The sequence below is a fragment of the Plecotus auritus genome, assembly GCF_963455305.1.
Source record: "Plecotus auritus genome assembly, chromosome: 8".
Taxonomy (NCBI): Eukaryota; Metazoa; Chordata; class Mammalia; order Chiroptera; family Vespertilionidae; genus Plecotus; species Plecotus auritus.
The window spans coordinates 20,339,937-20,364,288 of record NC_137782.1 but is presented as its reverse complement, the minus strand read 5'-3'; the positions used below and the strand labels follow the sequence as shown (position 1 = coordinate 20,364,288).

Genomic DNA, 24,352 nt, shown 5'->3' with positions numbered 1-24,352 from the left:
CCATAGCAGTAGTGGGTTTTTACATGCTTTTTCCTCTTTGCTAACTTTTGCTCTCTCTCTCCTGAATCTCTTTTCTTCCCTTCCTTCCCTCCCTTCAATTCTTTTCCCTGCGGCGCTGGCAGCCAGGCCAGCCCTGCCTCAGAGCAGAAGCCCACTGGGCAGGAGAGCCCAGCCCTCCCCCCTGCCTCCAGCGCCACCTCCACCTCGCAGGGAAAGCAGCTTCCAGCCAGCACTGCAGGGGGGAGCCCCTGGGGCAGTGGGTCCTCTGGGCCTGCCCTGCTGCCCCACCCCACCCCTGCCTCTCGGACCTCCACACCTGGCCCCCCGAAGGCATCGCAGACCATAGCAAAGCTGCCCTATGTGCCCCACAGCCCCTTCCATCTCTTCTCCTATGACTTCGAGGATTCACCCTTATCCACCAAGGAAAAAGAAGCCGAGGCCCAGAAGGAAAGCAGGTAGATCAGCACGTGTGGAGGCCTGCGTGAGATTGACCCGGGGATGGAAGCACAGCCTGTTAACCACATCGCTTGTCTTGTCTTCTGCTGTTTGTGTGGATTCCATTAGCGCAGAGCGCAGCTGTGGCGTGAACTAACTCCTGACCACTCACAAAATACCTACCAGTAGTTAGGCACGATGCACAAGAAAATTGTCATCTGCTCAAATTAAGGGGCTTGTGTAATCATACAATTACTAAAAATGGAATTTTTCCCCTTTTCTTTTTTAAATATATATTTTTATTGATTTCAGAGAGGAAGGGAGGGGGAGAGAGAGAGATAGAAACATCAGTGATGAGAGAGAATCATTGACCGCCGGCCTCCTGCACGCCTTCCACTGGGGATCGAGACCGTAACCTGGGCATGTGCCCTGACCCAGAATCAAATCTGTGACCTTTGGTTCTTGGGTTGATGCTCAACTGCTGAGCCACACCTGACTGGGCTAAAAATGGATTTTCAGTGTAAAGTTTGAAACTGCATGGTCTGACATAATCGATGCATCTCACACCCGTCTGTCTGGCTTGGGTCCTTTTGACCTTCAGAATTCAGCAAAGTGCTTAGTCGGCTTCCCATGCGGCGTTTTGAGTGGGGCGCTCTTTCCTTTAGCAGTGGCTCTGATTCCCTCCATATGAGCACGAATTCTGCCTCTGATCCTTACAACTTCCGGTCTTTCTCTTCTAATAGGTGGGTGTCTTTATTTCCTTTCCTTTTTCTATAGCTTTCTGTTTTTATTCTAAATATGCATTTTTCTTTCGAAGATTGTTCATAGCCTCCCATGAGATGGCAAACAATTGCAGTTGGAATCACTTCATGGACATTAATACAATGACATCACTTAAAGTGTGAACACTTCAATAATTCTTATAAAATTAGAGAGGAGGGCAGGGGGAGAAAGGTGTATAAATCAAAACTACACAGGGAATTTTCAGCAGTGCCTGTCAGCTTGCCTGTGTGTCTACCCTTCACCGATGCCTGGATTGGAAACTGCTGCAGAGCAGGGAATGGGGAACAGAGGGTTGTATATTTTGAGCAATCAGTTGTCCAAAATCAATTACTGCTAATGCTGGTGGCCACTCCTATCTTAGAGCAATAATAATCATTGCTAACATTTATGGAGCATTTATTAAGAGCCAGGCCCTGTACTTTCATTAAATTGGAGCTTTAAAGTATCACTTAACCCTTAAGAGGTAGGTTCTATTGCTCGCCCTTATTTATAAAAGAGGAAACTGAGAGGCTGGATAAGTGGAGAGTGGTTTCCACGCCAGGCAGCCTGCTCCAAAGCCTGGTGCTAACCTGTACATCATATAGGCCTCTCTCTTAGGCAGTCTATCCCTTTGTCTCCTTTGTGGACTCATGGACACAGAACTCCTAATCCTAGGCCTGACCTGGCCACGCCCTGCCTCCAGGAGTCTGTGGACTCCAGTTCAAACACCTCCCAACTACAAGTTCCCGACCAGTCTCTTCAGATTTAACAGTCTTGGATTATTGTCATCTTTCCCACAATGTTTATGGATTGCCTCCAATGTGGCTCGTATGCCCTCTGAGAACAGGATCTCTGTGCAAGTTAAGAGCTGTATGCTTCACTGGAATAAAAATATCTTGGCAACCGCATTTCCCCCAGCAGGGTGGTGTTTGCTCAAGATGGCGATCCAGGACTTTCTGGTGATGGTCTCACAGCCTCTGATGGGGCTTTCCTGGGACCCAGGTTCCTCAAACTTGGTCTCCAAGCTTCACTACTACTTACAGCCCTTGGGGGAGGTAGCAGTAGAAACATACAAATTACTGACATGAATATACATGGAAACTGCGAAAAGCAGCCACATGTTTGTGAATGAGGACCAACTTAGATTGAACTGAGAAGAGTTTATAATCTTTAAATATTTGACAGGAATTTGAATACTGTCTAAATATTGTTTGTTCCCATTGATTTTCTGATGGTTTTCGTGGATGACTGCAATTAAATGGGTTATACTGGAGACCAACCAGTTAGTCATTGAAAATTAGAAAAATAAAAGAAAACTGAATAGTGAATTGCAGGATCCAATTAGTTTCTCTGAAATGGAAAAGCAAAACTGGACAGGCTGTGAGGTATTTGAATTATTTGCTCGCCACTGGAAAGACCAAAGGAGGAGGGAAAGCATTTTGCTTGCCTTATTTCCATAGCATCATTTTAGCATAATTTTAGTAAAGTAATCCTGTTAAAACAGTCCACCCAATGCCTACATTTGGTTGGAAGGGACTTGTTTTAGTTGCGGAGAATAACCAGCCGGGAGTCCAGGCAGCTGGGACCCAGGGTGAAGCCTGAGCCCAGGGCCCAGCTCCCCAAGGACTTAGCTCAGGGTGAGCGGCAGCCTCCTTCCCTCCACCTCTCACCGTTTGCTGCCTTCTCCCTTCTCTCCCTCTTCTTTGCGCCTGAGCTTTTCTCTTCCTTCTCTGCATCTTCCTTTCTTTGTACGTTCTTCTCATCCTTTGCTTTCCTGCCTTCTCTGTGCCTGTGGTTTGGGCATCTTCTTGAAAAATCAAATAAAAAAATAAAACGAAATAGAAAAATCAAATCAACACCCATGGAAGCAGTGGGACATGTAGAGTGTTGGGTTTTTTAAGAGAAGAGAAAATAAACGCCAGAAACCAAGTCCTGCAAAGGTGGTGTGTGCAATGAGCAGACGATGGAGTAACGCTGTGGATCTGGGTCCCCATCTGCCGGCGAAAGGCCTGGTACCGAGCACGGGCCTCGCATGTGGTACCAAATAATCAAGTAAGAGAAACAGCCAGCACACAAGATTTAACACAGGATAGATTGGGGGAAATGGAAATACTTCATTTCTCATTATAATAGTGTAATTTATTAAGAAAAACTGACATTTTATCTTACACTTTTTAAAATAGATGATCTGTTTTTTACACTTTTTTCTACACAAATTTGTGATCAAACTTAATGTATATTATATCTTGATGTTTTAATTCAGCCCAGATATATATGTAGATATAAACATTTATATATATATGTAAACATTTATATATATGTGTGTGTGTGTGTATATATGTGTGTGTGTGTATGTGTATATATATATATATATATATATATATATATATATATATATATATATATATATAAACATTTCCCATGTTATCACTTACAAAATTGGCAATAACTTCTAATGATTGCATAATATTCCATTAATGAGTAATATACGTTCTTACCTGTTCTTGCATTGTTAGCTAGTTGGGTAGTTTCCAGTTTTCACTATGATCTCCATAATGTTCCCTACTTGATATTTTCTGTACATAAATAACCATAAGCGTTATGATAACTCCCCAAAAGTGGACTTACTCTGTCAAAGGATTATCTACATATTGAGGTCTAATTGCTTCCCAGAATGGTTAGAACTGATTTCTGTCAGCAGGAGTTTGGGCTGGATTCAGCGTATGTAGGAAGGTCTTTGTGCACTTATATCATAGTGACCCTTGAGGTCCCAAGTACCCAAATACAAATGACCCTTGAGGTCCCATATCCCCAAATACAAGGTCCCTAACTGGTTCAGGGGAAGGAGTGGCTGAGTAGTTTGGGAGGCAAAGTTCTTTGAATCTTGTTATTTGTAATTAATCATGAGTGCCTACCCCAGGCAAGGGCTTCAAATGCTAGTTTGTGTTCTGGGAATTCACTGAGTGAAGATGGCTAAATACAACCTGCTAAAGGGCATCTATTCTGAAAAACAAAGAAAACTCTAGAATTCTTCAAATCCTGAAACTTATAAAAGATGATTGTGAAATGATGTAAGCTCATTTAAACCTAGTGGCTGTGATATTATTCCTGGGGAAATATTGAATGAAAACATAGACACTTGCACCTTTTAGCAACAAGCTAATCCACAAGGCCCAGGGACATCTTATTCTTCGTCACCAGCCACACGATGAGATTATATCTAATGAATGAAATTGATTCAGAAATACCTAAAGCAGAATTTTTAATAAGATGTTTCTTTAGCCAGTCATCTGGCATTTTCTACCAATCTTGAATGGATTTAATGCTAATTGTACCACCAGGAGAGGCAAGAAAACTCTTCATGATTCAAATGAAAATAATTTGGATTCTAATTTATGTTAGCAAATAGTTTGACTGTACATGAGTGCCTTATTAAACCCTTTGTCAGAATCCTGCTGTTTAATGGGTTTGGACTTTGGGAACCATCTCTAATGAGAAATAAACAAAACAAAACAGTTAGGGATTTTTTTTTTTTTTTTTTTTTTTTTTTTTTGGCATTAGTGGCATCACTGACAGTGTTAGCATTTCCAGACCTGTTTCTCTTGGAAAATTTAAGATAATTTGCTATTCCTTATTTACTGACTTGTACTCATTTCTTTGTCTCTCCTTGCTCCCAACTTAATCCTCTGCACTCTTTAGATACAACAACTTTGGCAACCACTCTTATCACTCTTCAAGACCTTCGTCTGGATCCGCTGTGCCCACCGCTTCCACATCATCTCTTCCAACTCCCCAGGAGCCCAGGCTGGACAGGTGGGTCTTATCTTATAGGGAGCATTCTGATGGCTTCACTGTCCTCACGTAAAGGGGATCCATTTGATGAAGAGTGCCTAATGGAAAAGTGTCAATAAAAGTATAATCTGGAGTATTTTCTTTTCCAGAATATATCCCACAGGCAAGACTGTTTTCTTTCTTTCACACTATTTAGTCAGTAAATAATTTATTAGAGATATTTTGTTATTATTATCTCATCTCCCTACCCACTTTCCATGGAAAGTATAGAACTATTTTTCCAAAACATTTAAACATAAATGATTTGATTCACCCCTCAAAAGCTGTTCTAAATCTAGCATAAGCTCTGCAATTTGTCTTACACACATCAATTTTCACCTCTGAATGATTAATTCTGTGTAAGTCGGTAGTGGGCCCATTAAGGTGTTGTGTAATTAATCCAGGACCTACCAGAAGAGAAAAGAATTGTATGGGTCCAGGGAAGGAATTTAACTTGGCAGGAGTATTAGACCAGCAGAAATTACCTTACTCTTACTCCTGATTGCACAAGGATGTGTTCACAGGGAAGGGTAGGTAGGTCCTGTAATTTTAGAACAGTTGAAAACAGTTACCCTTATATGGCAAGAGTGCTGAGTTAGAGAACACTGGCTAGGGCCCAACTCACTGGGAAGTTATTGCATCCTAAGGGTAAAATGCCAATTCTTCCAACCCTTACCTTAGAGGGTGGTTTTGATAAACAGATGGAAGGTACATGTGAAAGTGCTCTGTGCACTCCCCCCACCCCCCATGTGAGTCCCGTGGGAAGTGACAATGTGTGATGATGGAGTATAATGTCCAGCAGCTCATGATTGGTCAGAAATCTAGACATGAATGATGCCCCAGGGGTCATTTGCTGCAAATCCTGAATCTGAAACACATTCGATCTGGGTATCGCGTTCTGGTCCTCTCCTGTGTATTGGAGAGTGTGTTTGGCTGGCGATGAGAGATCTGGTCAGGATGTGGAGCAGGCAAGACCTCACAGCCCAGGGAAGAAGGGTTGTACAATGTGGTTTGCCCTGCCACCCCTCAGCATTAATTTTTAAGATGCTATGTAAGCCCCACAGTGTCAAACTCTCAGGTTCCATAGCCCAGTGTGGCCCTGGCCTGGGCATATTCAGGCTCAGTTAGGTCTTGGTAATGAGGTCACAAGGTGATTACCCTGAAGACACCCTCTGTCCTTTACCCTGGGGCACCTCTTCTTGGTGTCAGCTGAGGTTGCCTTGCTCCCAGAGAGGTCACTAATAAAGAAGATCCTTGTCATATGGGATGGAGGATTTGGGGCCAAAGTGAGGAATATGAGAGTCTGACCCATCTTACAGGAGACATCTCACACCTGTGAGGCTCCCAGCTCCTCGGGAGTGGGCAGCAGGCTCCATTCCATGCTGTGTCCTCCACAGTACCCAACTCTGGCCACAGCAGAGCGGCAGCCAACGCTTGGTAATTGGGTGAATTGCCCACTCATTGGTTGGGGAACTGTTTGGAGGCCCTTGAAGGTGAGAAGTTATAAGGCAGGAGGTCTGCAAGTTTCCGAAGTCCTGGGCTTAGGGGAAGTTCCTCCCTGGTCCTAAGGGTGAAGTCCCGGCCTCTACCCTCTTTCTGACTCCTAGAGACCCATGTCAGGTTTAAGCTGGAAGATCCAGGGGTACAGGCTCCTGAAGGATTCCTGTCTGTGTTTCCTTCCCTTCTTGATCTAGCTGAGTGTCTCCTGGGGGAGAAATTGGAGGAGGAAGAGTAGGGCTGGATCCAGGAGCACCTTGATTGCCCTGGGGAGGAGGTTGGTCTCTATCCTGAGGCCACAGGGCTGTTCAGGTTTGGAAGCAGCTGGTGATGTCCTCTAACACATCAATGAATGGCACCTAGAGGGGCAAGGCTGCCTCCAAGTCCGAGAGAGATGACCATGCCCAAGAAGGCTAGTGACCCAGGGGCTTGCGGGGAGAAGTGAGTTTGGGCAGACTTGGCTGCCACCAGGAGGGTGAGAGCAGGGGAAGCGAAGGGAGTGAGGGGTCAGGCTTGCATGTGGGTATGAGAATAAAGGAACTGAGAGAGAAGATCCTGGAGGAAGAGCAGATGGAGGGTGGAGATGTCCACCTGGGACATGCAAGGTATGAGGCATCTATGACACCCGGGGAGATGTGGGCTCCACGGTCCTCAGCGTGAAGAAGGTGCTGGATGAAATCCCTCTGGGAGCCTGTGTGCCGAGACCTGATCCCTGGGGACAGCAGTGGCAGGAGCTCCTTCCCAGCGGCCTGTTCCCTCTCACAGTGCATTTCTGCACAGGAAATTCAGTACCTTTGCCATCCACTGGATCCACCAGTGGGTAAAGTAGATTCAGAGGGTCTATTGCTTCTTTCCATTTGCATGTGTCTTCAACTCTCACTGTTTGTGGCTTTGAAAAAACCTGTAATGAATCATTTGAAACATTGGATGTGCATTTTCATTATTAAGACTATGAAACCATCAGGCCTGGATGCATCATCCCTTCTTACTCTCACCTTGCTGGCTTATGCTTTGTGACTGTAACAAAAGAAAAATAAGAGGGGTTCTCAACTCCAAATCATATTTGTGCTCCATTGCACAAGCATATTATGCCAGGTGCATTTATGATAATGTGAGTTTTTTAAAAATCTATTTATTTTTTTTAATTTAATAAATCTTTATTGTTCAGATTATTACAATTGTTCCTTTTTTCCCCCATAGCTCCCCTCCACCTGGTTCCCACCCCACCCTCTGCCCTTACCCCCCCGCCACTGTCCTCATCCATAGGTATATGATTTTTGTCCAGTCTCTTCCCGCACCCCCCACACCCCTTTCCCCCCCAAGAATTGTCAGTCCACTCCCTTTCTATGCCCCTGATTCTATTATATTCACCAGTTTATTCTGTTCATCAGATTTTTTTATTCACTTGATTTTTAGATTCACTTGTTGATAGATATGTATTTGTTGTTCATAATTTTTATCTTTACCTTTTTCTTCTTCTTCCTCTTAAAGAATACCTTTCAGCATTTCATGTAATACTGGTTTGGTGGTGATGAACTCCTTTAGCTTTTTCTTATCTGTGAAGCTCTTTATCTGCCCTTCAATTCTGAATGATAGCTTTGCTGGGTAGAGTAATCTTGGTTGTAGGTTCTTGCTATTCATCACTTTGAATATTTCTTGCCACTCCCATCTGGCCTGCATAGTTTCTGTTGAGAAATAGCTGACAGTCGTATGGGTGCTCCCTTGTAGGTAACTAACTGTTTTTCTCTTGCTGCTTTTAATATTCTCTCTTTGTCTCTTGCTCTTGGCATTTTAATTATGATGTGTCTTGGTGTGGTCCTCTTTGGATTCCTTTTGTTTGGGGTTCTGTGGGCTTCCTGGCTTGTAAGTCTATTTCTTTCACCAGGTGAGGGAAGTTTTCTGTCATTATTTCTTCAAATAGGTTTTCAGTATCTTGCTCTCTCTCTCTCTCCTCTTCTGGCACCCCCATAATTTGGATGTTGGTACGCTTGAAGTTGTCCCAGAGGCTCCTTACACTATCTTCATATTTTTGGATTCTTTTTTCTTTTTGCTTTTCTGGTTGGGTGTTTTTTGCTTCTTTGTATTTCAAATCTTTGGCTTGATTCTTGCGATCCTCTAGTCTGCTGTTGGATCTCTGTATAATATTTTTTTATTTCAGTCAGTGTATGCTTAATTTCTAGTTGATCCTTTTTCATATCCTTGAGGGTCTTGCTAAATTTATTGGCCTTTTCTAGAAAATTCTTGAAAAACCTTATAATGGTGGTTTTGAACTCTATATCCAGTCCTTTGCTTTCCTCCATTTCTTTCATTTGTGATCTGTTTCTTTGTCTCCACATTTTGGCTGCTTCCCTGAGTTGATAGAGTGGCTTTGTGTGCTAGGTGTCCTATAGGGCCCAGTGGCTCAGCCTCCCCAGTTACCTGAGGTGGACACTCTTGGTGCACCCCTTTGTGGGCTGTGTGCACAGTCTTATTGTAGTTAAGTCTTGATTGTTGTTGGTATCACTGGGAGGAATTGACCTCCAGGCCAATTGGTTGTGAGGATCAGCTGTGTCTACACTGGGAGAACTTCTATGCTGGAGACACCCTTATGAGACAAGACTTGCAAAAGCCTCTGTGCTCAGCTTGGATGGGGTGGAGTCTCAGGGTGGAGCAGACAGCATTGGTTTCCCATCAGCGCTGCCCTAATAGGCCCCTGTGTCTCAGTGTCCCGTGGTAATCGCTGCAAGCACCTCTGAGAGAAAGCCACCCTCGAGTTCCTCCCACTGCCAGACAGTCCAGTTTCTCTCCGAATGAGTCTGGGTCCCCAGAGTCTTGCCCGGAACTGGAGTTCAGTGCAGTCAGGAGCTTTTGTCTACCTCCCGCTTGAGAAAGCCAGCTGCGTACTCAGTTGCCTGCCCTCTCCGTGCGCGCGCTTCGGTACCTCTGCCTTCTGCAGCTCCTGTGAGTCTCAGTGTACTTTTCTCTTTCCTGACAGTCTAGTTTCACCCCGTATGAGTCTGGGTCCCCAGAGTCTCGCCTGAAACTGGAGTTCAGTGCAGTCGGGAGCTTTTGTCTCCCTCCCACTTGAGAGAGCCAGCCGTGTACTCAGTTGCCAGTCCTCTCCATGCGTGCCTCTCAGTACCTCTGCCTCCTGCAGCTCCTCTGAGTCTCAGTGTGCTTTTTTCTTTCCTTCTAGTTGTAGAATTTCCACTCAGCCAGCCTTCCTGTGGTTCTGGATGATGTCCGTTCTGTCTTTTAGTTGTAGTTTTGAAATTGTTGTACGAGGCAGCAGTTTAGGTGTTTACCTATGCCGCCATCTTGGTTTCTCAATGTGTTTTTTGTATAGTTTAATGTTTTCTTTTTTATTTTTGACAACTGAATTATTTGCATGTCACCCATAATCTATTTTCACATCTGTGATAATTTTTTGCCTTATGGAGCTCTATGATTGTTTTGAGTGAGGTATGTTCTTCAGTGAAATGTGTAAGATTTATTGTTGAAATGTTTCACATATCCATATTTTATTGAAATCAAAAAGAAAAACTTTTTTCTTAGGAAAGACATTGAACTGTTATGAACAATAGTTGCATTTTTGCGATGAGAACCCACATCTGGCAGCACACCCCTGACTACTAACGTGTTCCAGGGTAGAACTCAGGACTTTAGGACTTCATACCCTTGACTTGGAAAGAAGACTCTCTTCTCAGAAGTCCTGGGAAAACCGGGCCAACTAAAGCAGCCCTTGGGGAAGGCCGGCCGCCTTGGACATGATTCCTGAGCATCAGTCTGCACTTCGAGTTTCCCAGAGTCTCCCCAAGCATGTCATTGGGTTGGATGTTAATAAAACATGGAATGATAAATTGACCCAGAAAGGAAGGAACTGAAGAAACAGTATACAAAACGAAGTCAAAACAAGGGAATCAAAATCAATCCATCTCCACATCTGCTATCACAGCTTTGTTTATAGGGCTCTCTTTTAGAAAGAGACAGTATAGCATTAGTTTTCATGACATTGGAACTTGAATTGTGCTGAAACAAAATAGGAAAACCAGATTATTTGCAAAGGCCCTCAGGGATACAAGATGCAACTGTGTAATGAAAGCCGACTTTTAAAATGCTTCAATTTTGAAAAAAAAAATGTACTTTTTGAGTGGAAAAGCTCTAAATGTTTTCTTGTTAAAGGGAAACGTAATTATAGGAATAGTTGAACCATTCATGGTCAAGTATTTAAATGAAACAAGCAAGCAAGCAAGCAAACAGTAATCACAACACATGAATTTGTGGTTCCTGGAAGTTGGGAAAGGCAGATGGCATTCTCTTCCCATCCTTGTGGGGACATCTCCATCTTGTGGGCCTTTGCAGAAATTCGTGGCTGGGATAAAGAGCCAGAGAATGTGTAAGGAAGTTGGGACCTTGGAGCTAAGACTAGGAGCATGGGAGCCTTTGGTGCTGAGTGCTGGCTTCTCCTTCCAGCTCAACTCCCCATGGTGGAACCTTACTCCCTGTGACCTGCTTCCACACTGGTGTGGTCGCTCCTCCCTCAGAATGATGGTGTCTGTGTCCATGTCTTTCTACCTCTTTTCAGGGATGTTAGCTTTTGCAGTTCTTACTTGCGTGGCAGGACTGCTGACAATGGCCCTGAGTGAATTTGCTGCTACCTATGTCTTCTTCATCCCGACTTCCTCCTCCATGTGACTGTTCTGTGTGTGCTTTGTTTTCCCCTTTTAGTCAATTTTGGCTTTTATCACTTCTTGCTCCACTAGTATCTCCCTGTGCCTTGAGGTTCTACTTGTCTGGTTTTCAGATCATTGCTTTTTTCAATTATATGACCCATGTGTTTGTCTGGATCCCAAATACTTGTTGGCTGTGGTCTATCACTTGATCTACACAGTACTTCTTATTTATTTATTTATTTTTAATATATTTTTATTGACTTCAGAGAAGAAGGGAGAGGGAGAGAGAGAGAGATAGAAACATCAATGGTGAGATAGAATCATTGATCAGCTGCTTCCTGCATGCCCCCCACTGGAAATCGGACTTGCTACTCATGGATATACCCTAACTGAGAATTGAACCGTGACCTCCTGGTTCATCGGTCAACACTCAACCACTGAGCCATGCTGGCTGGGCTACACAGTACTTTTAAAATTGCGTGTCAGTTGCATCAAGAGCCCCACTGTCCAATGGGGCTGTAGGTAAACTTTTTCTTTTCAGTTGATTCAAGTATATGTAAAATAATCATTGAGAAAAAGCACGGAAGATGGGATAAAATCATGCCTTTTTGTGTGATCACAGTTAATGGTACTCAGTTCACTACTGCCAGCAGGAAATAAAGGCTATCAATGTGGACAGTTCCCTACCATCCAAAGCAGCCACAAGCTTGTGCTGAGCCACGCAGCAAGCAGACCCTCCCCCCTCCACCCCCCTTGGCGGCTGCTACTCCCTGATAGCAATCTCGTTACAGACGAGGAGTTCCTGTAAGGCACAATGTGGTCCTGATTAATTGATCGTGTTACATCCAAAGTGCAGAGGAGAAGCACCGGTCAGTTGACAGAGTGAGTTTACAATAGGATCTGGCTCCCTGATGGCAGTTTTATGTAACAACTGTGGGCGTTGGGAATCCGGGCTCTGGCTCAGCCCTCTGCCTGTGGGGAGACGCTGGGCGCCTATCAGATGCTAGTGATTCTTCCTCCCACATGCATTTTGAATCTGACTCCTCCTCATGGTTTCTACAACCACAGATTTAGTTCCAGATCTACGTCATGCCCAGACTCTATATTGCAGTGGTGTATGTCTTCTATCCTTTCTGAAATGCACATCTGAGCAGTTGACTTTTCCTGCTTAGAAACCTTGATGACTCCAACTGCCTATGGACACAACCCAGCTGGTTACTGTCGCCTGGAGGATGCCTCATGTTTGGTTCCTGTATGCATCTTCCAGCTTTCCCCCCATCCTCTCTGTCCTTTAGCCCACCCCACCCCTCCGCTCCCCGCAAATGTCCCATGAACACAGCAGTCTCTCCTGAGGCCCCTCCCTTCGTATGTGCTCTGCCCCTTGACTAGCTTCCACCTTTCTTCATTTGGTGGATTCCGTCACAACCTCTAAGACCCATCCATCCTGTCAGAGGCTCTGACTTCTTCCGACAGAATGAACTGTAACATCCTCTTAGGTCCAGACTTCGCTATGTCAGCTCTCAGCCCTTTGAATCATTATATGTCTATCCATTTGTTTCTCAGGGTTCACAACCCTCCAGGGGTCCGTGGCAGTGAACCGGGGTCCCACAAAGCCACAGGATGAAGATGCTTCTACTTCCTGGACTAGCCATTTGATTAGATTTGGGGAAAATCTTTATTAAGACAAACAGGACATTGCTTAGGAGAATCCATGTTCACTGGAAGGGTGAAGAGGTGTTTTGCCTTTGCAGAGGGCACTTGGTGCTGTTCCCACTTTCCCCGTCTTCTGCCTTTAGAGCTCTTTACTCTCAGGCAGCAGCCATTTCTGTCTCTTGCATGCGATTCCCCTGTGCCACTTTGCAAATAACCAGGCGAACAAACACGTGAGTTTTCTTCCTTTGGAAAGCGGAATTGAATTTTTTTAACTAGACAATTCTCTCACCCTTATTTACCTAAAGGATGTACAGAGCAGCTGTAAGAGGTGTGTATTATAATTCTGTTTGGAAGTGACAGCAGCGTGTGTGACACTTAGCATTAGGTGAGATCTGTAACAAGAAAGTGCAACTATCACAGACCAGAATTCCTACACCCGCAGAGCTGGAGACGGTACAGCTCATCGGTGCTATAAGCTGAGCCCTGTGCCATCACCCAGCTGTGTCACGGCCCCCGATGGCCAGCTTTCCAGTTGTCATTGGCTACAGTGGTTTTGCACTGATGGTGTATAAAGGTTACAGAGCAAAAAGAGGGAGATTTTTTTCCTTCAGAAAATGTATTCCTGGGTTCCTGATATTTGTTCTCTTATCTCAGTTCCCCACTCCTTACCTCAAAGCCCAGCAATGAGTGAGATGCTTTAGTGGTAAAATGGGAGAGACTGAATTGGGGAGAAATTTGGTGTGTAGATGGTTACACACACTTAGAATGGTAGATAGATACCTCCTCCTCCCCTTTCTCATTCAGTAACCTTTGAACAATGCCAATAAACAATGCCATTTTAGCCAGTGACAGCTGGAAACCTGGCCCTTGGGGCTGAACACACACACACACACACACACACACACACACACACTCACACAGTCACAAATATTACATATGTATATATTTCATTCAGAAAATACTGAGTGTTCACAATGTGCCAACCTTGTGCTTGGCATGGGAATCTGACACTGATCCATTCCGACCCTACCCCTGACGTCATGAGGGTCTCACATAGTCGCAGAAACAGAAGATAAGCACACCATCCACACATAGTGAGTTCCATTGTAGTAAACACCGTGATGAACCTTCGTAGAGAAGCTGGAGAGAGAGGAGCCAGGCACAGATGGCCCGTCCTCCCAAGGGACATCTCTGGTGAGAAGTCTGGGAAACCGAGTCTCTAATGTAAGACAACGTGCAGTTTGCCTCTGGGTTTGCCTGGTGGGCAGGTGAGAGTATGTGCAGGAGGGAAGGTAAAGAGGGAGATGAGAGAATAGAGTTCACATCTTCCTTAAAAACATGGTCCTGAGATCCCTGGGAGATTGTGTTTGGGAGAAACTTGGTGTTTAGAACAGAGGTAAGTGCACAAGGGAGGGTAAAGCTGGCCTTCAGTGGAGAAGAAGTGAGGAGATGGAAAGGATGGGCCTCAGTCCGGGCCAGTAAAGCCTGGAATCCGTGGGACACAAGGTGCTGGTGGCAGGCGGTGCTTTTGGAAGCTGTCAGGAGAATGGTTTAATTATGAAGCCAAGCAGGGTGGACCTGGAGCTGGGTGAGTTCTGCTGAAGGACTCACATGGTCTTGGCCAGGAGGGTGGAGAGTAAAAGGGAAGGGGCAGGAATTGCTGCATGCCCAGGGCTGGAGCCTGCAGAAGGGCCAGTGGACAGGCCAGAGTGTGATGCCAGCCACACCTGGAAGAGTCGCTTCATGCTTGATGCGTGAGCCAGCACAGTAAGGTAAGGTTGCACATGGGGCTCATCTCCAAAGCAGCTGTGGGAGGCCAGCCGTGCCCTCCCGTGGTGAGGAGGCTCGGCTCTCACCGACGCAGTGTGCGACAGGCTGCAGAGAAAGCATGAGGAAGCCTGGAATCCAGGTCCTGTCTCGGATGGCAGATGTCCCAGAATGGCAGCAATGGGGATGGGGAAAGTTGCCTGTTTCTTGGGGTTTGCATTTTTCTCATGATTAGAGATGCTGAGCTTCTCTTCATGTAGCTGTTGGCCATCTGTATGTCCTCTTTGGAGAAATGTCAGTTCAGATCTACCCAATTTTTTTGCTGTTGAGTTATATGAGCTCTTTATACATTTTGGATATTTGTAAATATTTTCTCCCATTCGCTAGGTTGCCTTTTCCTTTTGTGGATGGTTTCTTTGCTGTGCAGAATGCTTAATATTTTATACATGACATTGTTTTGTCCTCCAAGTGTCTGTGGCAGGTTACTTATCTCCATTTAGAGATGGAGATCCTGAAACAGAAGACCTGAGACGCTCGGGGATTTTCCCCAAGCACTCCCTAGGTCCCGGCGGACCCTCAATTCTAACCAAGGTCTGATCGATTCCTACTTCAGTACCTTTAATCGTAGGCCAACCCACTAAAACATGAACTCATTATATCTTTAGGTCATCACTGAGTGGTCTTCTCACATCATCCTTTAGGCAGCACCAGGAGTCCCTGGCAGCCGAGAGAGAGAGGCGGCGGCAGGAGAGAGAAGAAAGGTTGCAGAGGATAGAACGGGAAGAAAGGAACAAGTTCAGGTAAGAGGATTTTCCAATTTCTACAATAATGAATTGAAATGAAAGTGCCTGCCTTTACAGGTCTGTATGATTAATAATGGTGTTACAGAGTTAGGAAGTTTGCATTTTCTTTGGATTTTGTCTCTATTTTCATGGAAGAGCAAGACATACCTGCAATAGTATAGATCTGGTGTGTTACAGCCTTCCCTTCTCCCCCCCCCCACTCCTCTCACCATATGGCAGGAAGTACAGCCAACAAGCCAAATACCATCAAGGATTCGTGTATTTGTGAGTCCTCCTTTATCTGAAATGGTCTTATCCAGGCCTTTCTAAAGAGAGAGAATCTTGTGGAACCCAATAAACAAAATAAACTGATGAATAAAATAGATCCAGAGACATAGAAGCATGAAACAGACTGATGAATTTCAGAGGGAAGACAGGGTGGGGGTTGGGGGAGGACATAGAGATTAACTGGGGAATTTATATGCATACTGGAGGCCCAGTGCATAAAATTCATGCATGGGTGGGGTCCCTAGGCCTGACTGGTGATCAGGGCCTATCAGGGCCGTCTCGCCCAGTCCCGATTGGGGCCGGGCTTGCCGGCTGCCAGAAGGGGTCAGCTGGATGGGGCCTGCCAGATGGGGGGAGGGGCCGTGGGAGGTTTGCCAGCCAGGGGGAAGGACAGGGGGAGGTTGGCTGGCCATAGGAGGTTGGCTGTGGGAGTGCACTGACCACCAGGGGGCAGCTCCTGCATTGAGCATCTGCCCCCTGATGGTCAATGCACATCATAGCGACTGGTTGACCAGTTATTCCGGTCATTCAGTTATAATGGTCACCTAGGCTTTTATATATGTAGATATAAATAACTCATGGACATACACAATAGTGTGGTGAAGGCCTGGGAGGGGTGGGTGTGGGGTAGAGGGGATAAATGAGGAAAAAAACACACAAAGGAGACAAACACACAAAGTATTGTTGTAATACTTTCAACAATAAAGACAAATATTTAAAAAATAAAGCAGAATAACCAGAAAATAAACTGCCCTATGTAAAACTTTTTTAAAAAGATAAAGTTGAACTAATTTTAGTAAAAAATAAAATAAGGACAGAGAACCTAATTGTCTTAAATTAACTTGCTATTTCCCCCTAAACTATTCATGTTTTATTTATATTCTACTGGATGCCTAAAAGAAAATGCTTTTTTCACTTCCTGGTTTGCTTCTTATTCCCTGTAGCAATCTTTAATTTTTAAATAAAACCAATAATCTTCCCCTACGGGGTAAAGAAAGGTCATTATGCTGATTACTCCTAGGACATTGTCTCCCAATCTCCCGGTCTCTGTTCAGCTCCAAGAATATGACCCTGTGTGTGGCCCATGCCAGGTTCCACGTCTTAGCCTGTGTGGCTGCTGAGTCCATGTTGCTCAGTTTTCAGCCAGGTCACCTGTTCTCCCATCCTCACCTTCAGTCACTCCCCTGCCCTGGGCTTCATGCTGTGCAGCACTTTATGGAATGCAAAACACATGCCGAGTCTGTCCTTACACATTTAATTCCTTCCATTCATCCTTTCCTCCCTCCTTCCCCTCCTTCCTACTTGCCTTCTACTTATCTCTCCCTTCATCTTCCAGTCACCTCTCCTATAGCTTCTATATTCTTCTTTTCATTTCTCTCCCCATCTCCATTTCCTGTTGCCTCCGTCCAGTTTCTTTGGCAAAAAATCGTCCCATCAATTCCTCCCAGTTACACCTACAAAGAATGTAACGCATTGTCAGTGAGGGTTTACAGGTTCAAGAACTTTTTTTTTGTCAGCAGCCAGGAAGAGTATGTGTAATTGTAGAAATGACCAAACTATGAGCAGAGCTGTGAGGTTGCCATAACTGTTCCTCACTACTATGTGAAAACAAATATCCCAAGTCTGTGTTGAAATGCTGATCCTGGCTTTGGTAAGACTGGGTTAATGGGCTGCATGGAGTAAGCCAACATCAGTCCCCACGTGATTGGGTGGCATGCCCTGAGCTGTCAGGTTTCTACCATGTGATACATGGAAACGCCAGACCTGAATGCACCACTTCTCACGATGTAGCTCTGGGAGGTATCTCTTTTGGAAAGACCAATTTGTAAAAACCACTTGAACAGGTTAAAGGCTTCCTATGTCAGGGCTTTCTGGGAGATTTGCATAAATAGCAGCAGAGAATCTTGCTGAAACACCTGGAAAATTCAGAGATTAGCTTACCCATCTAAAGATTTTGATTGAAAACCTCTGTAAACTGGTCCAGGGTCCTGTCTCTCTGCTCCTCCGGTCTCTTCTGCATCACCGTGTGCACCAAAGATTGTGGACAAGTGCGTAGAGCTCCGAAAACTCCCTGGTGTGTAGAGAGCAGGTGGTTTGGAGGAGGAGACTAGCATTCAATGTCCCACCTAACCAGTGAGAGTTTACCGTTTTTCCCTCCACTATCACCTGGCTCATACTCAGACACCCTGAAACCCAGAGGCACTTACCAAGTGTGCACTGACAGCTCTGGGAGAAGGCCCCTCTTTCTGGGCTGAAGGGCAGTAAAAGGAATTTCTAAGGGTCAGAGAGTGGAGAAAATCTGTTTTATCATATTTTTTCCTTCTCTCCTACCCCAGTGTCCAAGCGTTGTTGTTTTAGAAGCCCCTGAATAGCAGCAGTGTCCAGGCAGGAGCCTAAAACTCTGACCAGAAGAGCTATGACCCTGAGAGCACTAGGCACATCACCGTTCTTCTCTCTGTGTCCTGCTGCGTTTCCTGGGTGCGGATGGAGTCACTGAAAGTGTGCAGCAGAGCAGGGAAAAGAAAGCCCAAGCTTTCTGGCTGGAGGACCAGGACAGGAAACCAACCCAAGGAAGCCAGGAAATGATAGGAAAGAGTTGAGAAATTAAGAGAGTACTGATTTGTGCAGGGGTGGCTCAGAACCTAAACAGCAAGCCGCAGACTGAGAACTAAGTACTGACAAACCACCACTCAGGTCTCAGACTGGCCACTGGGTGGTACACATGGGGCTTGATTTCAATAGCACTAAAATATTTTTAAATTGAGCTAATATTGGAACTAATACATAAAGACAGTCAGCACTTATAGGCTGAACCTAACTTAGTTGTTTGCCTTCTAAAGGAAAACAAAAGAAAACAAGCAAGGTTCTTCATAGAATGTAAATAAGACCCAGAGTCTCTTTGCAAAATATTTAAAAATATGCAGAATGCAATCCAAAATAACTTGTCATACAAAGAACCAGGGCAAGTCTTAACTCAGAAGGAAAAGAAAACCAAAATATGCTAACCACAAAAGGATGCTGTCTTTATCAGACAAAGACTTTAAAGCATTTATTATACACAGGCTCTAAGAAGTAAGGGCAAATAATTTTGAAACAAATGAAAAGCGAAGTCTCTGCAAAAAAAAATAGGAGGTATAAGGAAGAACTAAGTGGAACTGAAAAATAACAACCACCAAAATAAAAAATTCATTGGTTGGGCTCGATAGCTGAATGGAAATGAGGAAAAAAATCAAAGACTTTTAGACAGAACAGTAGAAATCATCTAAGAATCAAAACAAAACATTGAAAAAAAAATGAGCAGTTCCTCAGGGACACATAGAATAATTCCTAAATGTGTAGCATTCATGATGTTGGAGTTCTAGAAGAGTACATAGTGCATTGCAATACCTTAGTCATTATGTTACTATATATGATATGTAACAAAAAATATATATCATAACCAGAATCTCTCTGTGCTCTTAAATAACAAATGAGACCCATTTGGTACCAAGAGCAAAGAGTGAACAGCTATGAGCATGGTCTCTGAAAAAGGATTGTCTGGATCTAATCCTCACTCTGTCAATAGATTAGATAGATAGATAGATAGATAGATAGATAGATAGATAGATGATAGGTGGCTATAGATAGATATAGATGATAGATAGATAGATAGATAGATAGATAGATAGATAGATAGATGATAGGTAGCTATAGCTAGATATAGATGATAGATAGATGGATGGATAGATGATAGGTAGCTATAGATAGATATAGATGATAGATAGATGATAGGTAGCTATAGATAGATATAGATGATAGATAGATGATAGGTAGCTATAGATAGATATAGATGATAGATAGATAGATAGATAGATAGATAGATAGATAGATAGATAATAGATAGAAAATATTAAATAAACCTGTCCAGGAAGGAATGCTGATCATCAAGACAGACCACACACAACTCTTAATTATAATGATGGCAGTTTCTTCCTAAAAGTCTGACGATGTGATTGAAAAGATATTCAAAAGAGGAAATGGGAAGAGCTTTATAAAGTAGTCCTGGGAACACTGAAATGGCTGACCTTTCACCACCCATTACATTGATTTAAGTTGTTTATGCTCCTGTGCCTTTTCCCTGGCATTCCATCTAAAAGTTGTTCCTTATCTGCTGCTATTTTTGTTGAATATGATCTTAAACCTCTTGGGTTATGGAAAAATTTCTTTCTAGTATGAAAAGTGATGAGGATGGATGTTTATAAAGGATAAAAATTTGAGCCTCTGTTGCTTTTTCTCCCTCTCCTAACCTGTTTCAGTTGCTCTGACTTACTGATCCTTTATATCCAGTTGCCAGGGCATCGAGGGGTAGAATGCTCAAACTATGATAGGCCCAGTGTAGAAAACCATAATGTCAGAATTCTCCAGGAAAATAAATGGGGTATTGGGAGGTGACTGATCACACCGTCTTTTTTTTTTGAGGATATATATGTTTTTCTTTTATAATGCTTTACTTATTTTTTATTTATTTTGTTTTATTTTTTTAAATAAATCTTTATTGTTCAGATGATTGCAATTATTCCTCTTTTTTCCCCCCATAGCTCCCCTCCACCCGGTTCCCACCCCACCCTCTGCCCTTACCCGCCCCCCATAGTCCTTATCCATAGGTGTACGATTTTTGTCCAGTCTCTTCCCGCACCCCCCACACCCTCTTCCCCCTGAGAATTGTCAGTCCACTCCCTTTCTATGCCCCTGATTCTATTATATTCACCAGTTTATTCTGTTCATCAGATTTTTTTATTCACTTGATTTTTAGATTCACTTGTTGATAGATATGTATTTGTTGTTCATAATTTTTATCTTTACCTTTTTCTTTTTCTTCCTCTTAAAGAATACCTTTCAGCATTTCATGTAATACTGGTTTGGTGGTGATGAACTCCTTTAGTTTTTCTTATCTGTGAAGCTCTTTATCTGCCCTTCAATTCTGAATGATAGCTTTGCTGGGTAGAGTAATCTTGGTTGTAGGTTCTTGCTATTCATCACTTTGAATATTTCTTGCCACTCCCATCTGGCCTGCATAGTTTCTGTTGAGAAATCAGCTGACAGTCGTATGGGTGCTCCCTTGTAGGTAACTAACTGTTTTTCTCTTGCTGCTTTTAATATTCTCTCTTTGTCTCTTGCTCTTGGCATTTTAATTATGATGTGTCTTGGTGTGGTCCTCTTTGGATTCCTTTTGTTTGGGGTTCTCTGCACTTCCTGGCTTATAAGTCTATTTCTTTCACCAGGTGAGGGAAGTTTTCTGTCATTATTTCTTCAAATAGGTTTTCAGTATCTTGCTCCCTCTCTCTTCTTCTGGCACCCCCATAATTCGGATGTTGGTACACTTGAAGTTGTCCCAGAGGCTCCTTACACTATCTTCAAATTTTTGGATTCTTTTTTCTTTTTGCTTTTCTGGTTGGGTGTTTTTTGCTTCTTTGTATTTCAAATCTTTGGCTTGATTCTTGCGATCCTCTAGTCTGCTGTTGGATCTCTGTATATTATTTTTTATTTCAGTCAGTGTATGCTTAATTTCTAGTTGGTCCTTTTTCATATCCTCGAGGGTCTCGCTAAATTTATTGGCCTTTTCTAGAAAATTCTTGAAAAGCCTTATAACGGTGGTTTTGAACTCTATATCCAGTCCTTTGCTTTCCTCCATTTCTTTCATTTGTGATCTGTTTCTTTGTCTCCACATTTTGGTTGCTTCCTTGAGTTGATAGAGTGGCTTTGTGTGCTAGGTGTCCTATAGGGCCCAGTGGCTCAGCCTCCCCAGTTACCTGAGGTGGACACTCTTGGTGCACCCCTTTGTGGGCTGTGTGCACAGTCTTGTTGTAGTTAAGTCTTGATTGTTGTTGGTATCACTGGGAGGAATTGACCTCCAGGCCAATTGGTTGTGAGGATCAGCTGTGTCTACGCTGGGAGAACTTCTGTGCTGGAGACACCCTTATGAGACAAGACTTGCAAAAGCCTCTGCACTTAGCTTGGATGGGGCGGAGTCTCAGGGTGGAGCAAGCAGCAATGGCTTCGTGGGGCAGGATCTCAGGGCAGAGCAAACTGCAATGGCCGCCCGTCCACCCTGCCTTAAGAGGCCCTGGTTCTCAGTGTCCTGTGGTAATCGCTGCAAGCACCTCTGAGAGAAAGCTGCCCTCGAGTTTTACCTGCTGCCAGACAGTCCAGTTTCTCCCCGTATGAGTCTGGGTTCCCAGAGTCTCGCCCGGAACTGGAGTTCAGAGCAGTTGGGAGCTTTTGTCTTCCTCCCACTTGAAAAAGCCGGCCTGTACTCAGTTGCCAGCCCTCTCTGCGTGTGCGCCTCAGTACCTCTGCCTTCCACAGCTCCTGTGAGTCTCAGTGTGCTTTTCTCTTTCCTTCTAGTTGTAGAATTTCCACTCAGCCAGCCTTCCTGTGGTTCTGGATGATGTCCGTTTTGTCTTTTAGTTGTAGTTTTGAAATTGTTGTGTGAGGCAGGAGTTTAGGTGTTTACCTATGCCGCCATCTTGGTTTCTCTGATCACACAGTCTTAAGCTTAGGTTCACGTTGGGACCTCACCAGCGGAACAGAAAAACAAACATTAAAATTGGACAAAATTGGGCATCTCTTGGGTACAGGCTATAGAGAATGCACAGAGTGAGAACCTCCGGGGATTCCTGCAGAGAGCCAGAATGTGAGGGGCACAGAGAGAGATCCTGGGCTGTGGGAGCAACATCCAAACTGGGGAGTACAGCAACCCTCAGAGCCGCTCAGATTTAATTCTTGAGGTGGAAGTTGTGGCGCAACCAGAGCTTGACTGAATGTGAATCGCCTCTGAAAGCTATAGGTTGCTTGTCATGGCTATACTTTATTCATGTATTATTTCACCTTTAAAAAATATTTTTCTTCTCCCTTCCCCCCATAGGCATGCATTCTTCTTTCCAAAGAATAATTGGTCATGTCTGTGAGCGAATCCAACAATCCCATGATTTCAGTGATTTTATAGAAGATCCATTATATTTAGTACTTTTAAAGCACAGTCTTTACACTTGGTTTTTAAAAATTCACTACACCTTTCCATTTATGAGGCAATAGTGGGCTTTCATTATATACTATTAGCAATTTCTTGGCAATCTTATGAGCATGTAATTCTGTTCTTTTTCTTCCCTATTTGGTTTCTTCCATCTATTTTCAGTAGCCGAGAGTATTTAGACAAAAGAGAGGAGCAAAGACAAGCAAGAGAAGAAAGGTTTGTATCTCTCTTCTTCCCCATGTAACCAAACTGCATGTGAATTGGCACTCCTAACCAAGCATGCGGTGGAGACTGTGTGGATTAAAATATCACAGCTTTCCCTAAGAGACCTGAGACCTTTGGTAACTGGCATTTTGCACAGTAAGTGTCAGGTTATCTACATTTTTCAAGGAAGTACAGGTTTCTGATTTAGTGTCATCATGGTGTGAAATACAGGCAGTCCTCGGGTTACGTTGGACTCGACTAACGTCATTTCATGGTGACGTCACCATCTCCCATTTATTTATAAAAAAAAAAAAGTTCTGTCATTTTGACGTATGTGCATATGTGCTTTATGTTTTTTATTATCTATTTACCACAAGTAAAGGTCAGGAATTGTTATCTTTCTTTTAAATTTTTTTTACTGTTTCACTTCATTACTGCTGTGTATGTGCTCCATGTGAGTGATGTAGGTGCTTGTGTAGGTGGGTTCCGACTTCCGGTGAAAATTGCGTAACGTTGTACCGTAGGAACCGATCTCCAACGTAACCCGAGGACCTACTGTATATGTCTGCTCCAAAATTCTTCTTCAAGTGAGCACATTGATTTGTATATTGACCTATGGAATATATTTCCCATATCCTGTGCTACCACTACTGAGCCTGTGTGAGGTGTCCCTGCTGCATGTTTCCAGGTCACGTGCTCAGCATTCGGGCAACAAATATTTGACCACACGAGCTGTGCCAGGCACTGGGTGGGGGGCCCACACCCACCTGAGACACTCACCGAATGTGCCTGTCACTTCCCTGTCGCCCTACTGAATGGCACGCAGTTCCCCGGTGGCAGGAACTGTGCCTGGTTTTCCCAGGTTGTCCCAGTGCCTGCCACCATTCTTTGCACATATTCGACACTCCGGAAAGATGCATGGAATAAATGAGCCAATGAACAAACAGCTTTCTTTCAAATATCTAAGCTGTAAACTGGTTTTTAAAATTTCAGTGGCAACATGCTTTTAACCCTATTAAAAGATACAAAGTTAATGTGTTCACTGATTAATTTAGATAAGCATGTTTTGGGAAGTAGAACAAAGAAAAGACCAATTTTTACCCTATAGCCCTGCAGTTATTCCTTCCACCACCAGGTGGGGTTACTTCACGGAGAGATGGAAATGCTGGTTTCATACCAGAGCCAGCTGGGAACCTAACAATATCTGAACTTTGCCAATAAAAAGTGGAACTGTGCTCATTTTTTTTTTTTTTAGACACCATCAGCTAAATAGATCAGGACAGACTGGGGCATAGAGGAGTGGAGTCTGTCTATGTTCAATTTAAAAATTAGATGCTTAGGTCAGCCTCATGAATAAAACATATCGATTGTTGCCATCCTCATCACCAGTTGTGGACAGCAAATGTAGAATGAAAGATGCTGGTAAAGAAACAAACTTCTCTTTCTCTAATTTGTATCATTTTAAAAAA

General features: G+C 43.8%; 1 protein-coding gene across 7 annotated transcripts in view; it reads left to right on the top strand.

Moving 5' to 3' along the window:
• FHOD3 (formin homology 2 domain containing 3) overlaps window positions 1-24,352 on the top strand; it is a 402,086-nt gene that overhangs the window by 300,626 nt on the left and 77,108 nt on the right. For 2 of the 7 annotated variants that reach the window (XM_080686374.1, XM_080686380.1), the window contains 5 exons: window positions 123-455; window positions 1,101-1,178; window positions 4,897-5,010; window positions 15,263-15,397; window positions 22,845-22,895. In XM_080686374.1, the coding sequence (XP_080542500.1) occupies window positions 123-455; window positions 1,101-1,178; window positions 4,897-5,010; window positions 15,263-15,397; window positions 22,845-22,895 (711 nt within the window). Of the gene's footprint in view, window positions 1-122; window positions 456-1,100; window positions 1,179-4,896; window positions 5,011-15,262; window positions 15,398-22,841; window positions 22,896-24,352 lie in introns of all 7 variants that reach the window. The other 5 variants (XM_080686376.1, XM_080686377.1, XM_080686375.1 and 2 more) reach the window with 4 other exon arrangements.